Source organism: Cydia pomonella, chromosome 1, assembly GCF_033807575.1.
Source record: "Cydia pomonella isolate Wapato2018A chromosome 1, ilCydPomo1, whole genome shotgun sequence".
NCBI classification, from domain to species: Eukaryota; Metazoa; Arthropoda; class Insecta; order Lepidoptera; family Tortricidae; genus Cydia; species Cydia pomonella.
Window position 1 is genome coordinate 46,831,472 of NC_084703.1, and position 18,650 is coordinate 46,850,121.

Below are 18,650 nucleotides of genomic sequence, written 5' to 3' on the forward strand. Positions count from 1 at the left end.
GTTATACAATATTCAACCTTATTTGTTTACATATAAGAACGTCACGGTGCGTCTTAGAAGAACAGTCATCATTGTTTCCTTCCAGCAGTCTGTTTACAGGAATATCGACTTTAAAATAAAAGAATAGAGGCTATGAGGACCGCATGGAATGGAATAAAAATTGTTTGCGCAGGCCCGAGCTTAGCGCGTGCGTGGCAAGGGTTGCGATTTCCTCTGCCTTCACAAAACATTCTGCAATCGATGGTAAGTTCATCCCTACTGTGACTTGGTCTTTATTCACGTAGGATGTATAAGTGGTGGGAGGTCAAGACTTATAATGGTTATGTTTTGTAGAAGTGAGCGTTTAGGATTGTGGATGACTGAGATGGGCGGATGCCTTTTGCAATGTAGGGAAGAGATTATTAGATACCAGATACCCAAAAATAAAGTTTGATAAACCCAAGATTAAGGTATGAGTCATCACTTGGAGGATTTTACAATTGAAAACGCCTTGCCTGTAATTTTTTTAAATTTTTGTGGGGGAAAGGCATTTAATGTATAGCTATTTGTACGTAACGTTAGTTATTAAATCCTCCAAGAGTCATCATTCGCCTTCCCTTTTTCAGGGATGTACCTAAGAGGAAAGGAAAAAGTGGATGGACTGTGTGAGAGATGATAAGAAAAGGAAGCAGGTGAATGATGAGATGACGAACGACAGAGGCGTGGAGGGAAAAAACATGTTACGCCGACCCCAATCGATAGAAAAAGGGCAAGCGAAAGATGATATGTATTTTAAGTGTCTGTATCAGCCCGCGTAGCCAACATACCAATCGTTAGCGCTCCGTAGCGTAGCGTAGTCATCTCTCTCTCTCATATTAGTGCGACAGTGACCGTTTTATTCGCTACGTCCGATTGGCATGTTTCCTACGCGGGCATTCGGGCAGTAATATTAAAAATAAATGGCGCAGTAAGGTAAGAAAAGGTGTAGCTACTTTCGAAGAAGCTCGACTTGAATACCTGGACCAAAAGCGCCTTCAACGGAAGTCTCGATTTAAGCCGTCCTACGCATGTAACGACCAGGGACAGCTTTATAGTGCCACATTTAAGAAAAAGTTCGATTTTGAAATATTTGGTATCAATATCTGCATATATCTTGCGGTATCTGGTATCGCAGCGCATCCCTAATATCAAACGCCGGTATCGGCAGTGGGCCCGCGGCATGTCTCGGCCGCGCGACGTGGAGCTCGTGCCGCTCAAGTCTGCGCTCGCTCGCGACGACCACTATGCCAGGGCGAAACCAGTGCCTGTGTCTAAAAGGTGATGTAGAACATTTAAATGTTAAATGCATAGCTTATACGTTGCACGTAGGTATTATCCTCTTTGGCTACCTAAGGCCTATAAAAAGGTCTATTCCATTCAATTTTTTATCTTTATTTTGATAAATTTAAATTGCATTTCTCTTACTAAGTTTTGACTTGTAATAACTAGAAATTATACCAAATGTTTGCCGACGGCAAAAGGCCTTTTGTAGAACCGTGTGTTATAAAATATTGTAGTATTCAAAATCTTATTTGAATTTAGAAACCCCTTAGTGCATATGAAGCCATATACAGCAGTTAATATTCAACTCTATTGGCAGCTATTAAAGTTCAAATTTGAACTAATAATTTTATATAACATACAGTGAAGGGTTAGATAATAGAAGGTTCTAAATTCAAGACGTAATAATTGTTTCTTGGTCTCTCTAAGATAGTAATTATGATTACCTAGGGTATTTTTTTAAAACAGTAAATCGTGACTTGGGTTCTCGGAAAGCGATGTTTATTCATAACTATTTATGAATGTGCAGTAAACACTAAAACATCTTATAACAAAACAAAGTTAATGAATAAGCACTCTCAACGAAAATATTAAAATACAAACAAATGTAACGTACCGCTATCCAATCCACACTTTAAGTCCACTTACCTATAAAAGACTGCCTATAAGTAGGTATAACTAGAAACAAGTTGCAACCTGCATTGAACTTTGAGCAATCGCGCGATCTAAGTAATTTAATTAATTTTTAACAAAACTATTGGCTGGATATTCGGCAGCTGGATACCGAATATTCGGTGGCCCTAACGGCCGGATAATTGGTATCCAGCCAAACCACTAGCCGTTGTATCTCTTGTTTTGACCCCGCATCGCTCCCAACGCAAAGGTGCCCATCACGCGTTGCGTTTCCGCGTTAAACCGCGATGGACATCTTTTGCGCTAGGAACGACCCGGAGCGGGGGTCGGTCTCCTGCAAGCGCCGCCCCAGTTCCTCAAGAAAAGATAACACACACACATCAACACACACATGCTGCACATCAACGATCTGCTCAAGCCCGGCATCTTTGGGTACGCAGATGACAGCACATGCAGTTACGGAGAGATACCTCTCTGACGCGAGGGCCAGTGAAGGTGACACCAAGATCCTCAGGGAGACCATTGTGGAACGTTTGAATCTGTCCTTGAACGCCGTGGCCGAATGGGGCGAAGCCAACTTGGTCGGATTCAACGCCACCAAAACACAGGCGTGTCTTTTCACCGCAAAACGGAGCCAGTTTACCTTGGCTCCCACTTTCCGAAATGTGTCCCTTCCCGTGACTAACACTTTAGAGCTTCTTGGTCTAAGTTTAAAATCGAACTTAAACTTCGGGTTGACTATTGAGTCCAGGGCTAAAACTGCTGCCAAAAAACTTGGTGTCCTATTTAAGGTGAGGCGGTATTTCACGCCGAAACAGCTTCTCTCCTTATACCAAGCACAGGTCCGCTCGAGCATGGAATACTGCTGCCATCTATGGGACGGTTCCGCCAAATATCAGCTGGCGGCCCTGGACTCGATAGAGCGCCGGGCTCATAGACTTTTTGGCGATGACCCATCTATCAAGTCAAAATTACAGAGCCTTGAGCATCGCCGTCGAGTCGCTAGCCTATCGGTGTTCTATCGGATACATTTCGGGGAGTGTGCACAGGAACTGCACGATCTGATCCCACCTTCCCCTTTCCATCATCGGACGTCCAGGCGTGGGGAGCGAATGCACCCGTTCGTGGTACACATTCCATTTGTTCGCACTAAACGGTTTGCCTCCTCTTTTTTGTTACGGACGGCTAAAGAATGGAATGCGCTCCCGCCCTCTGTATTCCCTGATAAATATGACTTCGGTCTCTTTAAAGCAAGAGTGAATAGGCTACTACTGAATCGGTGAGCTCCATCTTAGGCCCTGTCTTCACTTTCCATCAGGTGTGACTAGAGCCAATCGCCGATCAGTTTTTAATAAAAAAAAAAAAAAAAACTAGGCAGACTTATTTTGATGAAGTCTATATCATTATAGAACAGAGTTGTAATTGTTTTGTTAGTTCGTTCAATTTTAAGGCAAAACAAAATCTAGTAAACTTTCGGACATTTTTCTTGTAGGTGCGGCTGGGCCTTAGTAGGATATACCGTCCTTGATTATTATTATTAAGTTGTGGATGAAAACAAAACAATAACAACGACTTCTTCATGCAGGTTGCTGGCAAACAAAAAAACTCCGACTGCCCCAACGCCATTGGTCACACTGTGCGGTGCGCCGCCCCCCTCCCGCCGCCGCGAGGAGCGCGCCGCCATGGACAACCTGCGGAGGAAGGTAGCCCCCGCGCTGCTGCACCACAAGTAAGTTCACTTGCACTTTACTTATCCTAATAGATGGAACCTTCTAAATTTCTCTCTTTACTACCGTAAAACAACCTAAGAGGCCCTCTTGTGGCGCAAGAAATAACGAATACATTTTTACGTTCCGTCCAAGTAATACCTACGTACGTATTTGAGGCACGAGGCCATACCTAGCGCCGCCTCTGTAGGTGGTCTCGGCGCTGCTGCACCACAAGTAAGGGTACCAAACACTTCTGAAGAAAATTTCTTAACGATGATGAAAATAAGGCAATTTTGGCTCATTTTGACAGCAAAAATATTTTTTTTTTTTGGAGGTTTAGAAGAAATATTGTATCTCGATCTCGCTATTGAAAATAATTGATAAGTCTTCCATTTTACAAATTTTGTGTTCTGGACCCCTCGTATCCGCTGACTAAAACTGTTTACCACTACACACCGCACGTTCGTGAGATTAAACAAAGTTAAGGCAATTACATTAAACTCGTTACCAAGTTTCGACGCTACTCTACCGAATAGTAATTTGGTAAAATGTGGCCGAATTTCACTAACTACTTTTGCTACGAAGCAAGCAAGTGATATCTTAAGTGTTTGAATGAAACCAGTATACATAAAGCTCTGGTTCGGTGTAGTATGTACACATGTTATAGGCTAAGTTATATTAGGCAGGTGTAAATAAAAATGTTTTGTAGTGTTTTAGTTGGTGGGCACTATGGTAATCTATTGCGTGCACTGATGCCTCGGTAAAGGGGAAGCGTGGCATAACACTGAATTGCCGTTATAAAATGCTATTTTATTTTGATTGGTATAAGACTTTGTTTCAAATAACAATTCGTAGTGTTTGAGACATCGATTCGTGGATTCGTTGCGCAGGACGTAAATGGCAAGTCGCCATTGCCCGCGTAGCCATCGTGCCTATCGTTCACGCTCCGTGGCGAACGAAATGCAACTGTCACAGTCGCACTAATATGGAAGAGTGATAGAGAGAGATGACTACGCTACGCTTGTAACGTTGGCTACACGGCCAGATACCTAATATCGGAGCGGCCAAGGTGCGACCGTTCCTTGGCTGAACATTACTAGAACTACTAGAACTAAACCTATCTAGAAAAAAATAAAATACCTAAAACAAGACTTCTTTCTTGTTAAGGCGCCCATCGCGTAGGCAGAATTCCCGCGCTGTATCGCGATGGCCTGTCATTAGAGCGAGTAGAAGTTTTTAAGCCCCCCCCCCCTTCTGCTAGGCCAGCGATGCCCTTGTCCATGATAGGTAATAATTGAATGTTCCTACCTACTTTGAATGTTTGAATGCCTGTGCATTTATCGCTTGTTACAGACGCGCAGCACACAACAACAACAACGAACAAGTGGACAACGAACCGGAGAAGCTGGACAACAGGCCTAAACTACTACAAAAGGTACAATATCAATCAGTGACGGATTAACCAAGTGGCTAAAGTGGCAAATGCCACGGGCCCCGCGCATTTGGGGGTCCCGCGCACCAACGCATTGTGACCGTAAATAGTATAGATATTACTATAGAAGCCGAGAAGTAAGGGGTTGCTGGCCGAGCGTAGTTAGTCGTACAAAACCCTACACTGCGGATTTTTATGTTATTGATGTTAAGATTTAAGTAGGTACACGAGTGATGACTTGATTATTTTAACTTATTTACTTGTATGTTTTGAAATAAAACACTACATATATGTCTCGGCGGGAATAGTAACTCATGTCATGGATTCGTTTCATTGTCGGACTCAGTTTCCTTTCGTCCGACAAAATTAATGCAATCCAAGCGCCCCTTGATGGAATTTGCCCGCGCTGGCTTAATCCGGCACTGATATCAATTCAGGAGCGTATTTACCCTTGGGCCAAGGAGGCCAAGGCTCCGGGCGATAAACTGCAAACGGCAAAACAGGGTTTTTTCCTTAAATGAAATATGTAGGATACGCAGGTGGAAGATGGATAAAAACTAGGTTTTTTAAGTGAAATGATGAGAGAGTGCTCGCGTGACGCGTGGTGAGCAGATAGGCCACGGTACATTCGCAATATGTTATATGTTAAGTATACACGCCAGCGCCCTCTGAGACTTTATTTGAATATTTACACTATAAGTCCAACAGATGGAGTTAGCATGCACGAAATAAATCTTAATAATTTAAATTACGTCTAATACAATGACGTAATGAGTAGTCAGGGATTTTTAAAAAGTTGTGTACATTGTAGAGAAATCTTTGGCTTTCTTAATAATAGGAATAAATTTATATATTTTAAATGAATAAGATTATACCCAAACTTACTTTAGATATAAAATAAGTATCTATCGCCTACAAAATACATTAAGTATCTTCAATGGACCGGCGAATTTAATTGGCCGGGAGCGCTAAATATTTAAATATCCTTCTGAATATCATAGGTATACCCACTTAAGGCGAGATATACCCAGGCTAGTTCATTTTTACCACACTAGCCCGCGTAGTAGAGTTGTGTGTGCTCGTTCACTGAAAAGATCGCTCCTAACTAGTACAATCTCACAAATGTACTAGTTCGGTATTTTAGTACAGTAGTACTCCGAGATAAACTGAGCATAATAATGTAACGGAACCGTTTTGCGCACGTTTTATAAAGTAGTACAATTCAAATTTTTTTGTCTAGCTTACTCTCCTGTGTTGCAACGGAGTGACGGCTATTTGCTATCTCGCTCATATTAGCCGAGAGCCGTTCGGTCGGATTACTCAGATCGCTTTGCTGTCACTGTCAATCCTCGCTCCCGTTCCGTTTTGCGTGTAGTGTACTAAAATGTACTAAGAGCAGAATCATTAGGGAATAGTTCGGTCTAATACAGCAGAGGGAATTGCGTCTTTTCGACTTTAGTACATGTACTACACAAGCCCTAACCAACGTGACAATCGTTAACGCGAACGAAACGCAACTGTCACTGTCGCACTAATATGGAAGAGTGATAGAGAGAGATGACTACGCTACGCTACGGAGCGTTAAAGGTTGGCATGTTTGCTACGCGGCCAGCTCGTAAAGGCTCGCTCTCTTCATTGTTCAAAAACTGAGTGGCAAAGAAAATTGATGCAAATTTTGAGCTGTTTCCTAATGCAGGCTGGGAGAATTTGTGATTCATTTATAAATATTTAATAACGCTTATTAGGTTTTAATTTGGTTAAATTTCGTTTGATGTTTTACAGTTAGTATTTGGTGTCGGTATGGTAAAAAAAAATGTGTTTCACTCGGTGGCAATATTGGTTCAACCTTCGTGCTTTAGGACCCTAGAGCGCAACGCTCAAGAGTCCACTTTTCAAACCACTCGCTGCGCTCGTGGTCAATATTGGAATCTTTCGCTTGCTCGGGTATCAATATAACCACGAGCGGTTAAACAACAACTTTGCTCCGTTGTAAAACAATAACTATTGTTTTCTCACTAATCTGAGTCTCTTTTCATCGGATAGTTAAAGACATTTAGATACCTAATAGTATGCATCTACAGTTACGGCCAGTGTTAAAACAAATCGTCGGAAATAGTAGTAAACAAATTCGCAATCTTCGCATATATTTTATTATTAATCAATTCTGTTTTCGTTAGGGCACATACATACCATAAATAGACACAAAAACCCAATTATAAGGAAGTATTACGTATAATGTTCGGTTGGAGTGCGGTCTCCGTTACTATTTGCCTTACCTCGACCCTCGAATATCATCTATCCCTGTCACTCTCACCCACAGGCCATAGTGATAAAGATATATTTAAATTTTCTTATTCCTCGTTCGTGGGAGGCCGGGCCCGGTGCGATGCATTGCGGAGCGGTCAAGGGCGTGATCTACTTCCCAACCCATTCAGTAACGATATCGCATGCGGCTTGATACATTGCGGCATTTGATCGATCGATTGAATTCGTTTCACCTGAGTAGACCGGAATGTATAGCAAGTGATTAGGTATTAGAAACGTTCTAGCAATTTACCAAAGTTTAATTAGATCCATATTAACCTTTCATATGTATGTCGTGGTCAGCATTGTACCAAGAAGTTTCCGAAGTTGTCAAATTTGTATAGGGACCGTGCGCATTGGAGGGTCCCGAGGGTCTGCCATCTTGTGGCCTGAATCGGAACCATAAACATGTACATGTACACGTCACGTGTTTTCTTGTGCATAGTAGGTTCTGCCATCTTGTGGGCTACATCGGAACAAAAAACATCACATTTACGCCTCGCGCTAAAAATCTGACGGCTCCTGTGCTGCCTCCTACAGTTCATGCACGCTCCCTATAGGGAAAGTTCTATATGAAAAAAACTATTTAGGCCTTTTTAGATATTCCTTCTGTCTGTCTAATTAATATATGATTAAAATATTAATAGTGGCTCTGTGAGCTGTACTCGTACATCTCGCGTGAAGCTTAGAAAATGTAAAAGTAGTTAATACTTAGTTCGTCGAGTCGTTTTCATAGTAAACTCCCAATGGTATTAAGCGCCATAGACGCTATTAGCGCTTAAGTCTTTTATACCAATTTCACCATTTTGAATAAATCCAGTAACTGGATCGACAAAAAAAATCTAATTAATCATAGAATCTGATCACGAAAATTTCACGAGAATCGGTTAAGAATTGCGACCTGTAGATACATTTTTACCCTAGCTGAAACGTAGTCCTTCTAACGCTCGGTCAATGAAAGATCAATCTGCAAGTTAAGGTTAAAACTGAAAAAAGTTAACAAGCAAGCTCGTACCATCGCCCACAATGTTAACTGTCCACCGGTGGACCTTATTGTAATAGGCATAAGGTCCAGCGATGGACAGTAAAAGAGTGTTGCTGTTTACACTCGTAACAAAGGCTTAGGCTATTAGCTATCAGCTAAGCTGTCGCTAACCGACATCCGACATGTTTCGAGTGCTCAACTTAAGTTGTTATACAAATTGGATATGAAAATACCGACAACATCCATTTTTATTTAATAAAAATATATATTTGTGTTATTACTAAAATTTTGTTTGTTTCTCGTTTAAGTGATTTATAATCTTAGAGAAATATGTATTTGAACTGAACTATCCAACGTTGAAAAAAAAAAAAAAAAATGAAAAAATGTTTATTCTGTTTAAGAATTACTTATACAGTTGTAAGTGTTGGCGCCTCTTTTTAAGTAACAAATACCTGTGTTAAGAGGCACCGCTCTTCCTTAATTAGTAATAGAACAATTTTTTTAAAATTTAAATAGAAATAAAAAGATAAAATTAACATATCAGAGACTAACAAAAGTAATTGCTTATAGATTAATTTAACCTAATGAGAAGATGGACGTTAACCCAAATAAATACACAGCAGTTTAATTTGCCAGATCGGTTCCAATTATATTACTTGCACAAAATACCGGACGTCCATCGGGTTACCTGAAGTGCTGTTTTTCGAGTTTTACCGACAATGCTAATTTAAGTAGGTATTAGAGTCCGACCAAGCTATCTCTGCTTGGCATTTTCAATGCCAAAGTCTGGCAATGTAACCAACCTCGTAAGGCCCAAGGTCCTACCAATAGGACTTATTCAGTTCGATAAAATTTAAATCATATTCAATTGGAACAGAGTTGCATTGGCTTTGTTTCATTCAATTTTCAAACAAAATAATATCAACTGTATTCCCTGCACTATAGGTTCAAATTCTAGTTGCAAATTTAGGATTTTTCATTTCTATGGCTGGGCCTTAGGAGGTTAATGTCAAATTTCTATGAAAATGTGACGTTTATCTTAAACCTTTAAACGAGCAATTATTGTTTTGGAACATAATAAAACTGAAAAACTGTTGAAACTGTCCATGGGGTCCAGGGCGCACAAGTTTTTTGCAGTAATCACGAAGCGTCGGTTGACGTAACTGGTGACCGAAGAGCTGGCGGCTTTATCTTACAACGTATTGTGATACAACGAGGAAATGCCGCCAGCATCCTTGGTACAATGCCTCACGGGCCTATTTTAGATTTAAGCTAGTTATAGTGATACTTACCTCGGTAAAAAATAAAGATTTCACTTATTATTGTATACGTATACATATACATATATTTATATATTTCGGGGATCTCGGAAACGGTTTAACGATTTCGATGAAATTTGTTATTTTAATTTACTTTTTGGGGATTTTCGGGGGCGAAAAATCGACCTAGGTAGGTCTTATCTCTGGGAAAACGCGCATTTTTTATTCGTTTCGATATGTTTCAGAGCAAAGCTCGGTCGCCTGACATTAATGATAATGTACCTACTTTCTCACTTGGTTCTATTCAAGCTCTACAGAGCTAACATTTCTAAACGAGACTCATATATGAACTCAAAATTGACTTTCGATATTATTTTATACACCAAGGAGAAGGTAAAAACTCCAGAATGGCGAAGAAAACACTTGGTCCCGCTCGGCTGACTTCGGCGTATCTAATGAACTTCTCGAGCTGAGCCACGGTCGTGTGGTTTCTGTTTCAAGCGGGAGCGGAATTCATTTATCTACATTGTTTTTGGTAAAGTTTCTTGTTAATTTCATAATCCACGAAACCGCCATCTAATTGAAGTTACGCCCTGATTTTAACGACATTCGACCTAGTAGGGACATTCAACTAACATGCTATGTATATATCTATATCTTATATGTATATCTATGTCAAAGTTTATGTTGCTTTAAATTGTCTTCTTCTTCTTCCTAGCGCTTGTCTAGGCTTATAGCCACGGCTCATGGGAGCCTGGAGTCCGCTTGGCAACTAATCTGGAGAAAGGGCGTAGGCACTAGTTTTTACGAAAGCAACTGCCATCTGACCTTTCAACCCAGAGGGCTTATTGGGATTAGTCCGGTTTCCTCGCGATGTTTTCCTTCACCGAAAAGCGGCTGGTAAATATGAAAATTCGAAAAACTCATTGGTTCGAGCCGGGATTTGCACCCGTGACCCGGATTGAAAGTGGTGGCTCTTACCGCTAGGCTACCAACGCGTCAACTAGTCAACGTTGCTTTAAATTGTAATACAAAGAAAGCTTGTGGCTTTTAATTAATAACACAAATGACTGTGTTAAATATAAGCACATTAATAACACTAGACTCCAGAGGATAAAAACAAACACCCTAAAGTTAATGTCCCATTTTAAAAAAACGTAAATAAATCGTAAACGATAGTCTAAAACACTTGCAACGACCATATATATCTTTCGTCGCAAGTTTCGCGTGGCGCGTCATATATCGTTTGTTTCTTCTAATTTCCTGGCTCGCTCCCTCTCACCACCGGCCGCTCGAGGCTCACGCCACCCGCCTCATTTCCTTTGTTTTCGCGCGCTATTTTCGCTGAGCGACCCTCAGGCCGGCCGCTTCAGGCGGTGGACTCAAGGCTTTCTAAATGACACAATTACGCGAAGAGGTCATGAATACTTGAAGAAAGAGTTTTGATGAGGTCTTGAGGTTAAAACAAAGTAGGGTAGTTAGTGAAATTGCAAATTATAATAATCATACATCGCGCTCGAGGAGGCATTTTGCGGGCACGTCAGTTACTAACGTTTGAAAATAAATTAATACATTTTCGAGTTGTCAGAGTATGGTATGGTACTTAGTATTTGTAACCTAGGATTTAATCATAATGACGCATGATTTTTATTTGTTATATCTCTTGTCGACAGATGGTCCCTATGACAGTTCATTTTTATACAGGATGTTAATTTAGTGACCTGCAATAATTTACGGGCTGAATATACAGAGTGTCCCTAGCCATTGGACAAAGCCGAAAGGTACATATGCATTAGGGTATTTATAATCAGTGTACACAGTATCATAACAGCCGGTGTAGCGGTTTCGAAGGAATTAACAAATTGCCAATTTTTAATTTGGAGCAGCCTGTATGTGTTAGTAGCTCCTAAGGTATCCTTTATATCCTCAAAGAATAGTATGGAACCTTCTTCGACCTTTTTGATTATCTTTTTTATTTATGACACTAATAAGCTTCTGACTCCTTAAAAATGTCATCATTATCAAATATTTCGAACAAATTGTCAAAAACACTGCCAAAGATTAACACAGTGTGTTTCTTTTTGTTGTCGATTATTGCAAATAACTTTTATTCGAAAATTTTATATCTTTATCTTTTGTTCTAATTAAAAAAATATTAACGTCAGAGCATTCCTGGGAAGTAACCCTACGTGGGATTTCAGGGTTTGTCCAATGGCTAAGGTCACCTGTATTTACTATGGGACAAATCCCGAAATCGCGAATAAAAATTACTCTTCCGTAGAAAATGTTAAGGTCAGCCAGCCAAAATGTATCAAACAGCCAATATTTTTTTCGCGGTTACGGGGTTGGTCCCCTAGTAAGATTTTGCTTAGTATGACCTATATATTCACCCCGTAAATTATTGCAGGTGATTAAATAAACATGCTGTATAGAGTAGGTGTCACGTAATATTTTTTTTTTAAATTTAGCAGATTAATTTACTTGGTATGTAACTTTAGGAAATAAAAATACAGTATAAACATATTTCCCGTTCTATTTTTAATTAAACCTAACCAAAATAAATTTTAGGTACTTACTGTCATAAAAATTATCATTTGACGAATTAAAATCATGCGTCATTATGATTAAGTACCAGGTTACAAAAATACTAAGTTAAATAATACCTTATTCTGACACCTCGAAAAAATTTTTTTTTTCAAAATTTACATGATTTTTTGAATTATTTGCAAACATTACTAACTGGCGTGCCCGCAAAATGCGCTTGAAACCGAAACCTATGTCTTTAGTAAGCAACGCTTTACGAAGAACCACTTCGAAAACCTTTGAAGACTGGATCGGTCCCTGTTAGAGAGAGACATTTTCAATTTATTTAGGTTCAATCGTCCGCAGGTCCTCCAAACGAAGCCAGTGAGCATGGTGGTGCAATGGAGCGAGATCCGCACGGCCTGGCAGGACAGCGACTTCATCACCGAGTGCCTGTGTTGGCACAACGTGTACCGCCAACGACACGGCGCGCCGCAGCTCTACATGGCTCCGGAGGTACCTCTACTTACTTCTCACACTCAGATCAATGTGGGTCATGGGCGACCCACACACGAAGCTAATGCAATGGAGCGCGTTTCGCACAGCCTCGCAGGACAGCGACTTCATTACTACCCGGTGATGCTCGGTAAGGTACTCGCTTGTGCTGGCACAACGTGTACCGCGCCGCAGCTCTAAATGGTCCCGGAGGTACCCTCCATTTACTTCTCACTTAACACATTCGCTGCCAAAGCGAGCTACTAGCGTAGCCAATAAAATCACACGTGTTTTGCGCTTTGTAGAGAAAAACGCCTATGATTAGAGAAAGCGCCTAGCGGGTCGCTGGCAGTAAATATTTTAATTCACTTTACCTAATTTTCAAATGCCTGTAAGTCGTTGGCAACCCACAAAAAACGAGCGTAGTAAACTAAGTTTTTCCAACCCAGAAACTAAACAACAACTCAAAAACTGTACTAAAATGGCATACTGCTTGGACACATTGGGACAATTTTAGTGTCTGGGATATAAAATAAGGTTTATGTAAAGGCATATGGGCCGCCGGTGATCCACAGACGAGGCCAGTAAGCATGGTGGTGCAATAGAGCGAGATCCGCACAGCCTGGCAGGATAGCTTCATTGCTGAGTGTGGTAGAGGCACAATGTGTAGCAGCGGCACGGCTCTCGCAGCTCTACATGGCCCCGGAGGTACCTCTGGCCCCGGAGGTACTGTAGTACCGAGAATGACAGCCTGACAGGACACATCATCTACATGGCTCTACGTGGCCCAAAAAGCTGTGAGCCGCGCGCGTCCCACTAAAAACGAGCGAGTATGTTTGTATGTTCACCCCAGATATATTGCATCGATTGTTCAATTTTAAACAATTCTTTTGCATCAATCTTGTAGTATAAATGCCAGATCGGGTAGACAAATTGGGACAGTTATAATACCTACTTAAAACCTGGGATTTAAAACAATATATTTCCCAAAGTAGTATATGGGTCCCCGTGTAGGCCATCGGGGACCCATATATTAAGTGCAGCAGACCTCTACGATTTTTACCTACATAAATCCGCTTCCTTTTAAACTTTATAATGTCTTGTAAAACCTTTTTTATTTTTTATTTCAGCTATGTGACTACGCGCAAGCCTGGGCCAACCATCTCGCTCACACCAACAAGTTCTGCTACAGGAACGACAGGGACGTCGGCCAGAACCTCTACCAGCGGCCGGTGAGCGCGCTGCAACCTGACGTCACAGGTATGACATCACATGTCACGTAACTACATATATAAAAAAAGAAGTTTGGAAAATCATATTATCCATGGTGAGTGCTAAACGGCCTCCGAACCTAGTTGGTAGCGGCCCTGCCTATGAAGCAGGTGGTCCCGATTCGATCGAACGAAAATATCCATAACTCCCTTACCAGGATTCGAACCCGGGACCTCCTGCTTCGTAGGCAATATATAGATATATTTGACGATAGTATGGGTGTTTTCGTGAGGCGTGTTAAGCTGTATCTTGACAATAGCATTGCAATAAAGTTAGCAATTCAATGAAATTTGACACACACTCTGTATAAAATTTATAGTATTGGAGTTTGAAATAAGGCTTAATTTATAGTTTGATATAATTTGCATATATTGTTCAGTAAATAAACAAACTGCAAGGGGGCCGCCATAGAAGTTTGAAACTAGCTAAACTCGTGCAACTTTGCCCACCCTAACTTTGATCAGATGCGAACTTAATTTATTATTTGTAGTAAAATTAAGAGCGATGGCCAAAGCAGATTTCAAGTATAAAAGGATTATCGACATCATTGTACTCCTGGGGGCCTATCCTAGATACCTGGAGGCCTATCCTAAATGACAATCATACATCGATAAACGCAAAACGAAGAGTAATAATGTGTAGGGAAGGCAGATGCTACGAAAAGTCACGAGAATATTTTCATGCATTATTAAGTTTTGTTGGCTGGGTCCTCTTGTATATTGTATTTTCTAAATGCGCTTGTATTCCCCCAGGACAAGAAGTATCGTCTTATTGGTACGCAGCAGTTCGCCAGTACAGCTTCTTTAAAGAACCAGATATATTGCATGCTAACGTCAATGCAGGTACGCTGTTTGTCTGATTTTATATATGAGCATGAACAGTTAATAACCATGAGTAAATCTTATTACAACGAGATAAAATTTACGAGGGCTGAAATCCAGGAGTCAAAACATTTTTATTGAAGGAACAATGAAAATGACACAAACAAGCTTAGAATTTGCCTTGTATATAATTTTCTATACAAAACAGGCTGCCGATTTTTACGGGGGAGAGGCATGTCAAATGTATGGCTATTATTATGCTCTAAGGTGACAAGATTTGAATTCGCGACCTTTCAGTACCTAATTTAGTTAAGCCTTTTACACACCTTTCTAAATGGAGTAACTGACGACTGGGACACAACTGTACATTAGACACGGTAGAGATATCTGCATCTCACTTCTTCGTATTGCTGAGTCGCTATCGTCAGCTAGTCTGAATTGAGCAAGGTGTGTGATTCGCTTTAGTTAGAGCGATCGAACCGCTATTCCGAAAGGTAGCTAGTTCAAAATATTTTTTACCACACCAGCTGGTAAAGGCTCTCTCGATTGTTCAAAACAAAAATGAGAAAGTTGCATTTTATCTATCTTAGTGAAGTAAACTGATGCAATTTTTGAGTGGTTTCCTTATGTTAGCTGGTAAAATTAACTTTTAAATAATGATTTTGAATGATAAATAGGTATTTAATAACATTATTTTGGATTTGTTTTAGTTTGATTTTATTTCATATTTTACAGTTAGAATTTTCCTTGCGTATTGTGTAGTGAATAATTTTGTGTTTGTTTTTTCGGTGGCAAAATTTGTTTTAACCTTCGTACCTTCAAAGTAGAACTTGCGAAGTTCTTCGCATCGCTCAAGATTTCACTTTTGACAGAACTGGCTACGCTCGTGGTTTAATATTGGCACGAGCGGTTAAACAATAACTTTGCCCCCTTGTAAAACAAATTCCCAAAAGGTAAGTATTACGTAATGATGTTTGTTGTTTACAGGTCACTTTACTCAAATGGTATGGGTGGCGACGCGTTTTTTCGGCGTGGGCAAAGCGCGTTCCCGCGCGGGCAAAGTCATCGTCGTTGCCAACTATTCGCCCCCTGGGAACTACTCGGGGCAGTTTGAGACCAACGTTCTCCCGCCGCTGCCCGAGAACATGCCCGACGTTCCTATACCGGAGCACTGACAGTTTTCTATAAAGGGTAGGAGGTTTCAGGCTGACGTGAAGATTAAGAAATAGGGGGTATAACTTTGCCCTTTTGTCCTAGCTTTGCGAACATAGTGAATGGAACATTAGTAATTGTATGACACATGAGAAAACAGAAATAAATAGTTGGTTTATAATAATTCCTACGATGTGAATATGTGTCTACTTATAAACAAAAGTAAACTATTTCGAAACTAGATGAACATTCAACCCAAGGCACACTTTAAAAATACTACTGTTACTATTGTATTTGCTTTGTGTGCGTAAGGACGGAAGGGCAAAGTTAAAGGTCATAGTTAAATATATTCATAGATATCTCATAGATATCACAGTTGACGAGGATAATGTATGTTACCAGTTCCGGTGGAGCCTATCCTTTATAAATATTTTGTGGGAAAGTAAGATAAAAAAATGGTAAACATGATTCATGACATCATAGTTTGTTTATTCCTAATTTAATTATAAACGTTAACCGCATTTTTACCTCAGATGAAATTCCACCAAATGGTGAAATAAATATCTGTCCATAATATGATGATTTAGTTCCTAAATACCGTCCGTAAAAAGGAGATTACGATAATAGTTCACTGAATAGGAGTACACTTAGTGCATAGACGTCATACCATGATCATGCTTAGGTATTACATATAATTACAAGTCAATTTAGTCGATTCTTTTAAGTCTTTATTTAATAACTTAAAAACAAAGAAATAAACAGACATAAAAAAACTTACTACGTAGGTACTTAAACTAAAGGTAAAAAATTTGGCCAAATTCTTTTAAGTATTATTTTGACTTGTAATTATATACAGTGTGTAAATCCAATACGGGCTTTAAATTAAACCAGACATAGAATTTACCCGTGTAACGAATTAAGAAGTTTATATATATAATTCAACTACGATCATATCCTTTTTTATTAGTAAGATACAACTGACAAAGAAAAAATAGTGCATAAAGTGCCTACAACACATTACGTGTTGGTTTTCGGCCTACGTTTGGTGTGTGACTTCTATGGGCTAAGGGAATAGTGATCTAAGCGCTAGTGAACCCTCAATCAATACGGAGGTAAATTAATTATGATAAGTGGAAATCCATAATTTTTATAGATTAAAAATTCATTATATAAATGGGTTAACCCGTTTTAAAATTTGTAGATCGTTTAGTTAAAACTTGCAACGTTTGATTTTTAATGAAGGATTCCAATCAAATATTATAATTACCTATATATTATAGGACTTCATGCTTAAGAGGCTTCAGTAAAAAAACATGTATTTGCATATGTTTATCAAATTAACTCAAAAGTTTTGTGACAGTACTAGAAAAGTAAAAAACTACAGGCTACCAGTATAACTTCCTGAAGCATGAAGCTCTTAATAAATTGGTACAGGAACACCTATACTACCCATTCGATTTTCTCAAAGGTCTTAATGATAGGTACTTTACAAAAACGGAGTGAAATTCGGCGGTACAGTTAGCATCAAAAGTAGCGGAATAAACTACGCATCAGAAAAAGCTACCATTCTCTAACTGCTTAACAAAAATAGACATGTCTCTAAGTATATTTAGAACAATAACACGGTAGCAGATACTTTGGAGCGAACTGTAGAGATTTATAGTATGAATTCTCTGAAGTAATGTTTAGACCTCAGACACAAATCTGTTAAAAAAAAGCCATTCTGTCTTTTATGCGATCGGTCTACTCCCATGTTAGGCAATTGGCAAAACAACAACGTCCTTTAAAAAGCGACTGTATGGTGATAATATTAAAGTTCAAAGCTATGTAATAATATGAGCGCTCGCCTACACTGAGGTTGTCGCTCGTCCTACATTGCTAAAACATGTTACATATTACCACGAATATCACGATACAGTTATTTTTTAGACGACATTGTAGCTTTGCCACGTGCCAACACGGGAGCTGACCGCTCCCATTAAAGAAACTGGCTTTTGGTTAACAGATTAGAGCTTATTAGTCGCAAAAAACATTTCAATAAATTCATATTATATCACTATTTGGAAAAGTATTTGAGAGTGACAGATACTTTTGGTGCGTTGTTACATTCGTTGGTGCTGACTGTACACTTTATCGGCTCGGTTAGACATACCTTATGACACCACTTATTACGTTGCGTAGTTATACATGTTATAGTATTTCATTAGTAAGCTAGAGCTAGTATATGAGCTATATACCCTGTTAAATTATTAGTAGATTAATCTTAATATTGTGGCAAAGTCTTCCCTGAAGGTTGTTTTAAATTTAATAGTTTTCCGAGCTTCCTCGTATTTGAAATTAGACATATTGAGTTAAGCAACATTAAGTGAGCTTGATAGTCAAGTAACGAAAAGAATAGGTGTTTGATTGCTGTGTGCAATTTTTTGTTTTGCTGTTTTCAATCATCTGGTTACATATGAACCCGTGTTATTGTCACATAAAATCTGGTTATGATCTATCAAAAAATATTTGTTACTGGAGTAAAATAGCGATTTTTTAATACTTTGCACCAGTGGGCAAAGACGATTATTGCAGTGTCAGCTCAAAATGCCTAAGTATACCTAGACTATAAAGAGACATACACGTTGAATAAATGTGCAATTTATTAAAACTTAAGTTATCATTATCCATTGAAGTAAAGTTGAGTAGCCGATTTGAAGTCAATTAATGTCATTTCAATTCACTAGCAGAAATGTATTAATGCATAACTAATAATGACATATTAAA

The 18,650-nt window shown here is 39.4% G+C and overlaps 1 protein-coding gene across 1 annotated transcript; it reads left to right on the forward strand.

The window, feature by feature from the left end:
* The first annotated feature begins 1,145 nt into the window (after positions 1-1,145).
* LOC133525495 (ectin-like) lies at positions 1,146-18,650 on the forward strand. The gene is made up of 7 exons (XM_061861757.1): positions 1,146-1,296; positions 3,518-3,661; positions 4,995-5,076; positions 12,511-12,660; positions 13,770-13,899; positions 14,664-14,753; positions 15,720-18,650. The coding sequence occupies exons 1-7, from the start codon at positions 1,199-1,201 to the stop codon at positions 15,905-15,907; spliced, it is 882 nt and encodes a 293-aa protein (XP_061717741.1). The 5' UTR covers positions 1,146-1,198; the 3' UTR covers positions 15,908-18,650.

Coding starts and splice junctions, on each gene's coding strand:
- LOC133525495 (XM_061861757.1), top strand. CDS start 1,199: ATGTCTCGGCCGCGCGACGTGGAGCTCGTGCCGCTCAAGTCTGCGCTC. Junction 5,077..12,510: donor GGCCTAAACTACTACAAAAG/GTACAATATCAA, acceptor AATCGTCCGCAG/GTCCTCCAAACGAAGCCAGT. Junction 12,661..13,769: donor AGCTCTACATGGCTCCGGAG/GTACCTCTACTT, acceptor TTTTTATTTCAG/CTATGTGACTACGCGCAAGC.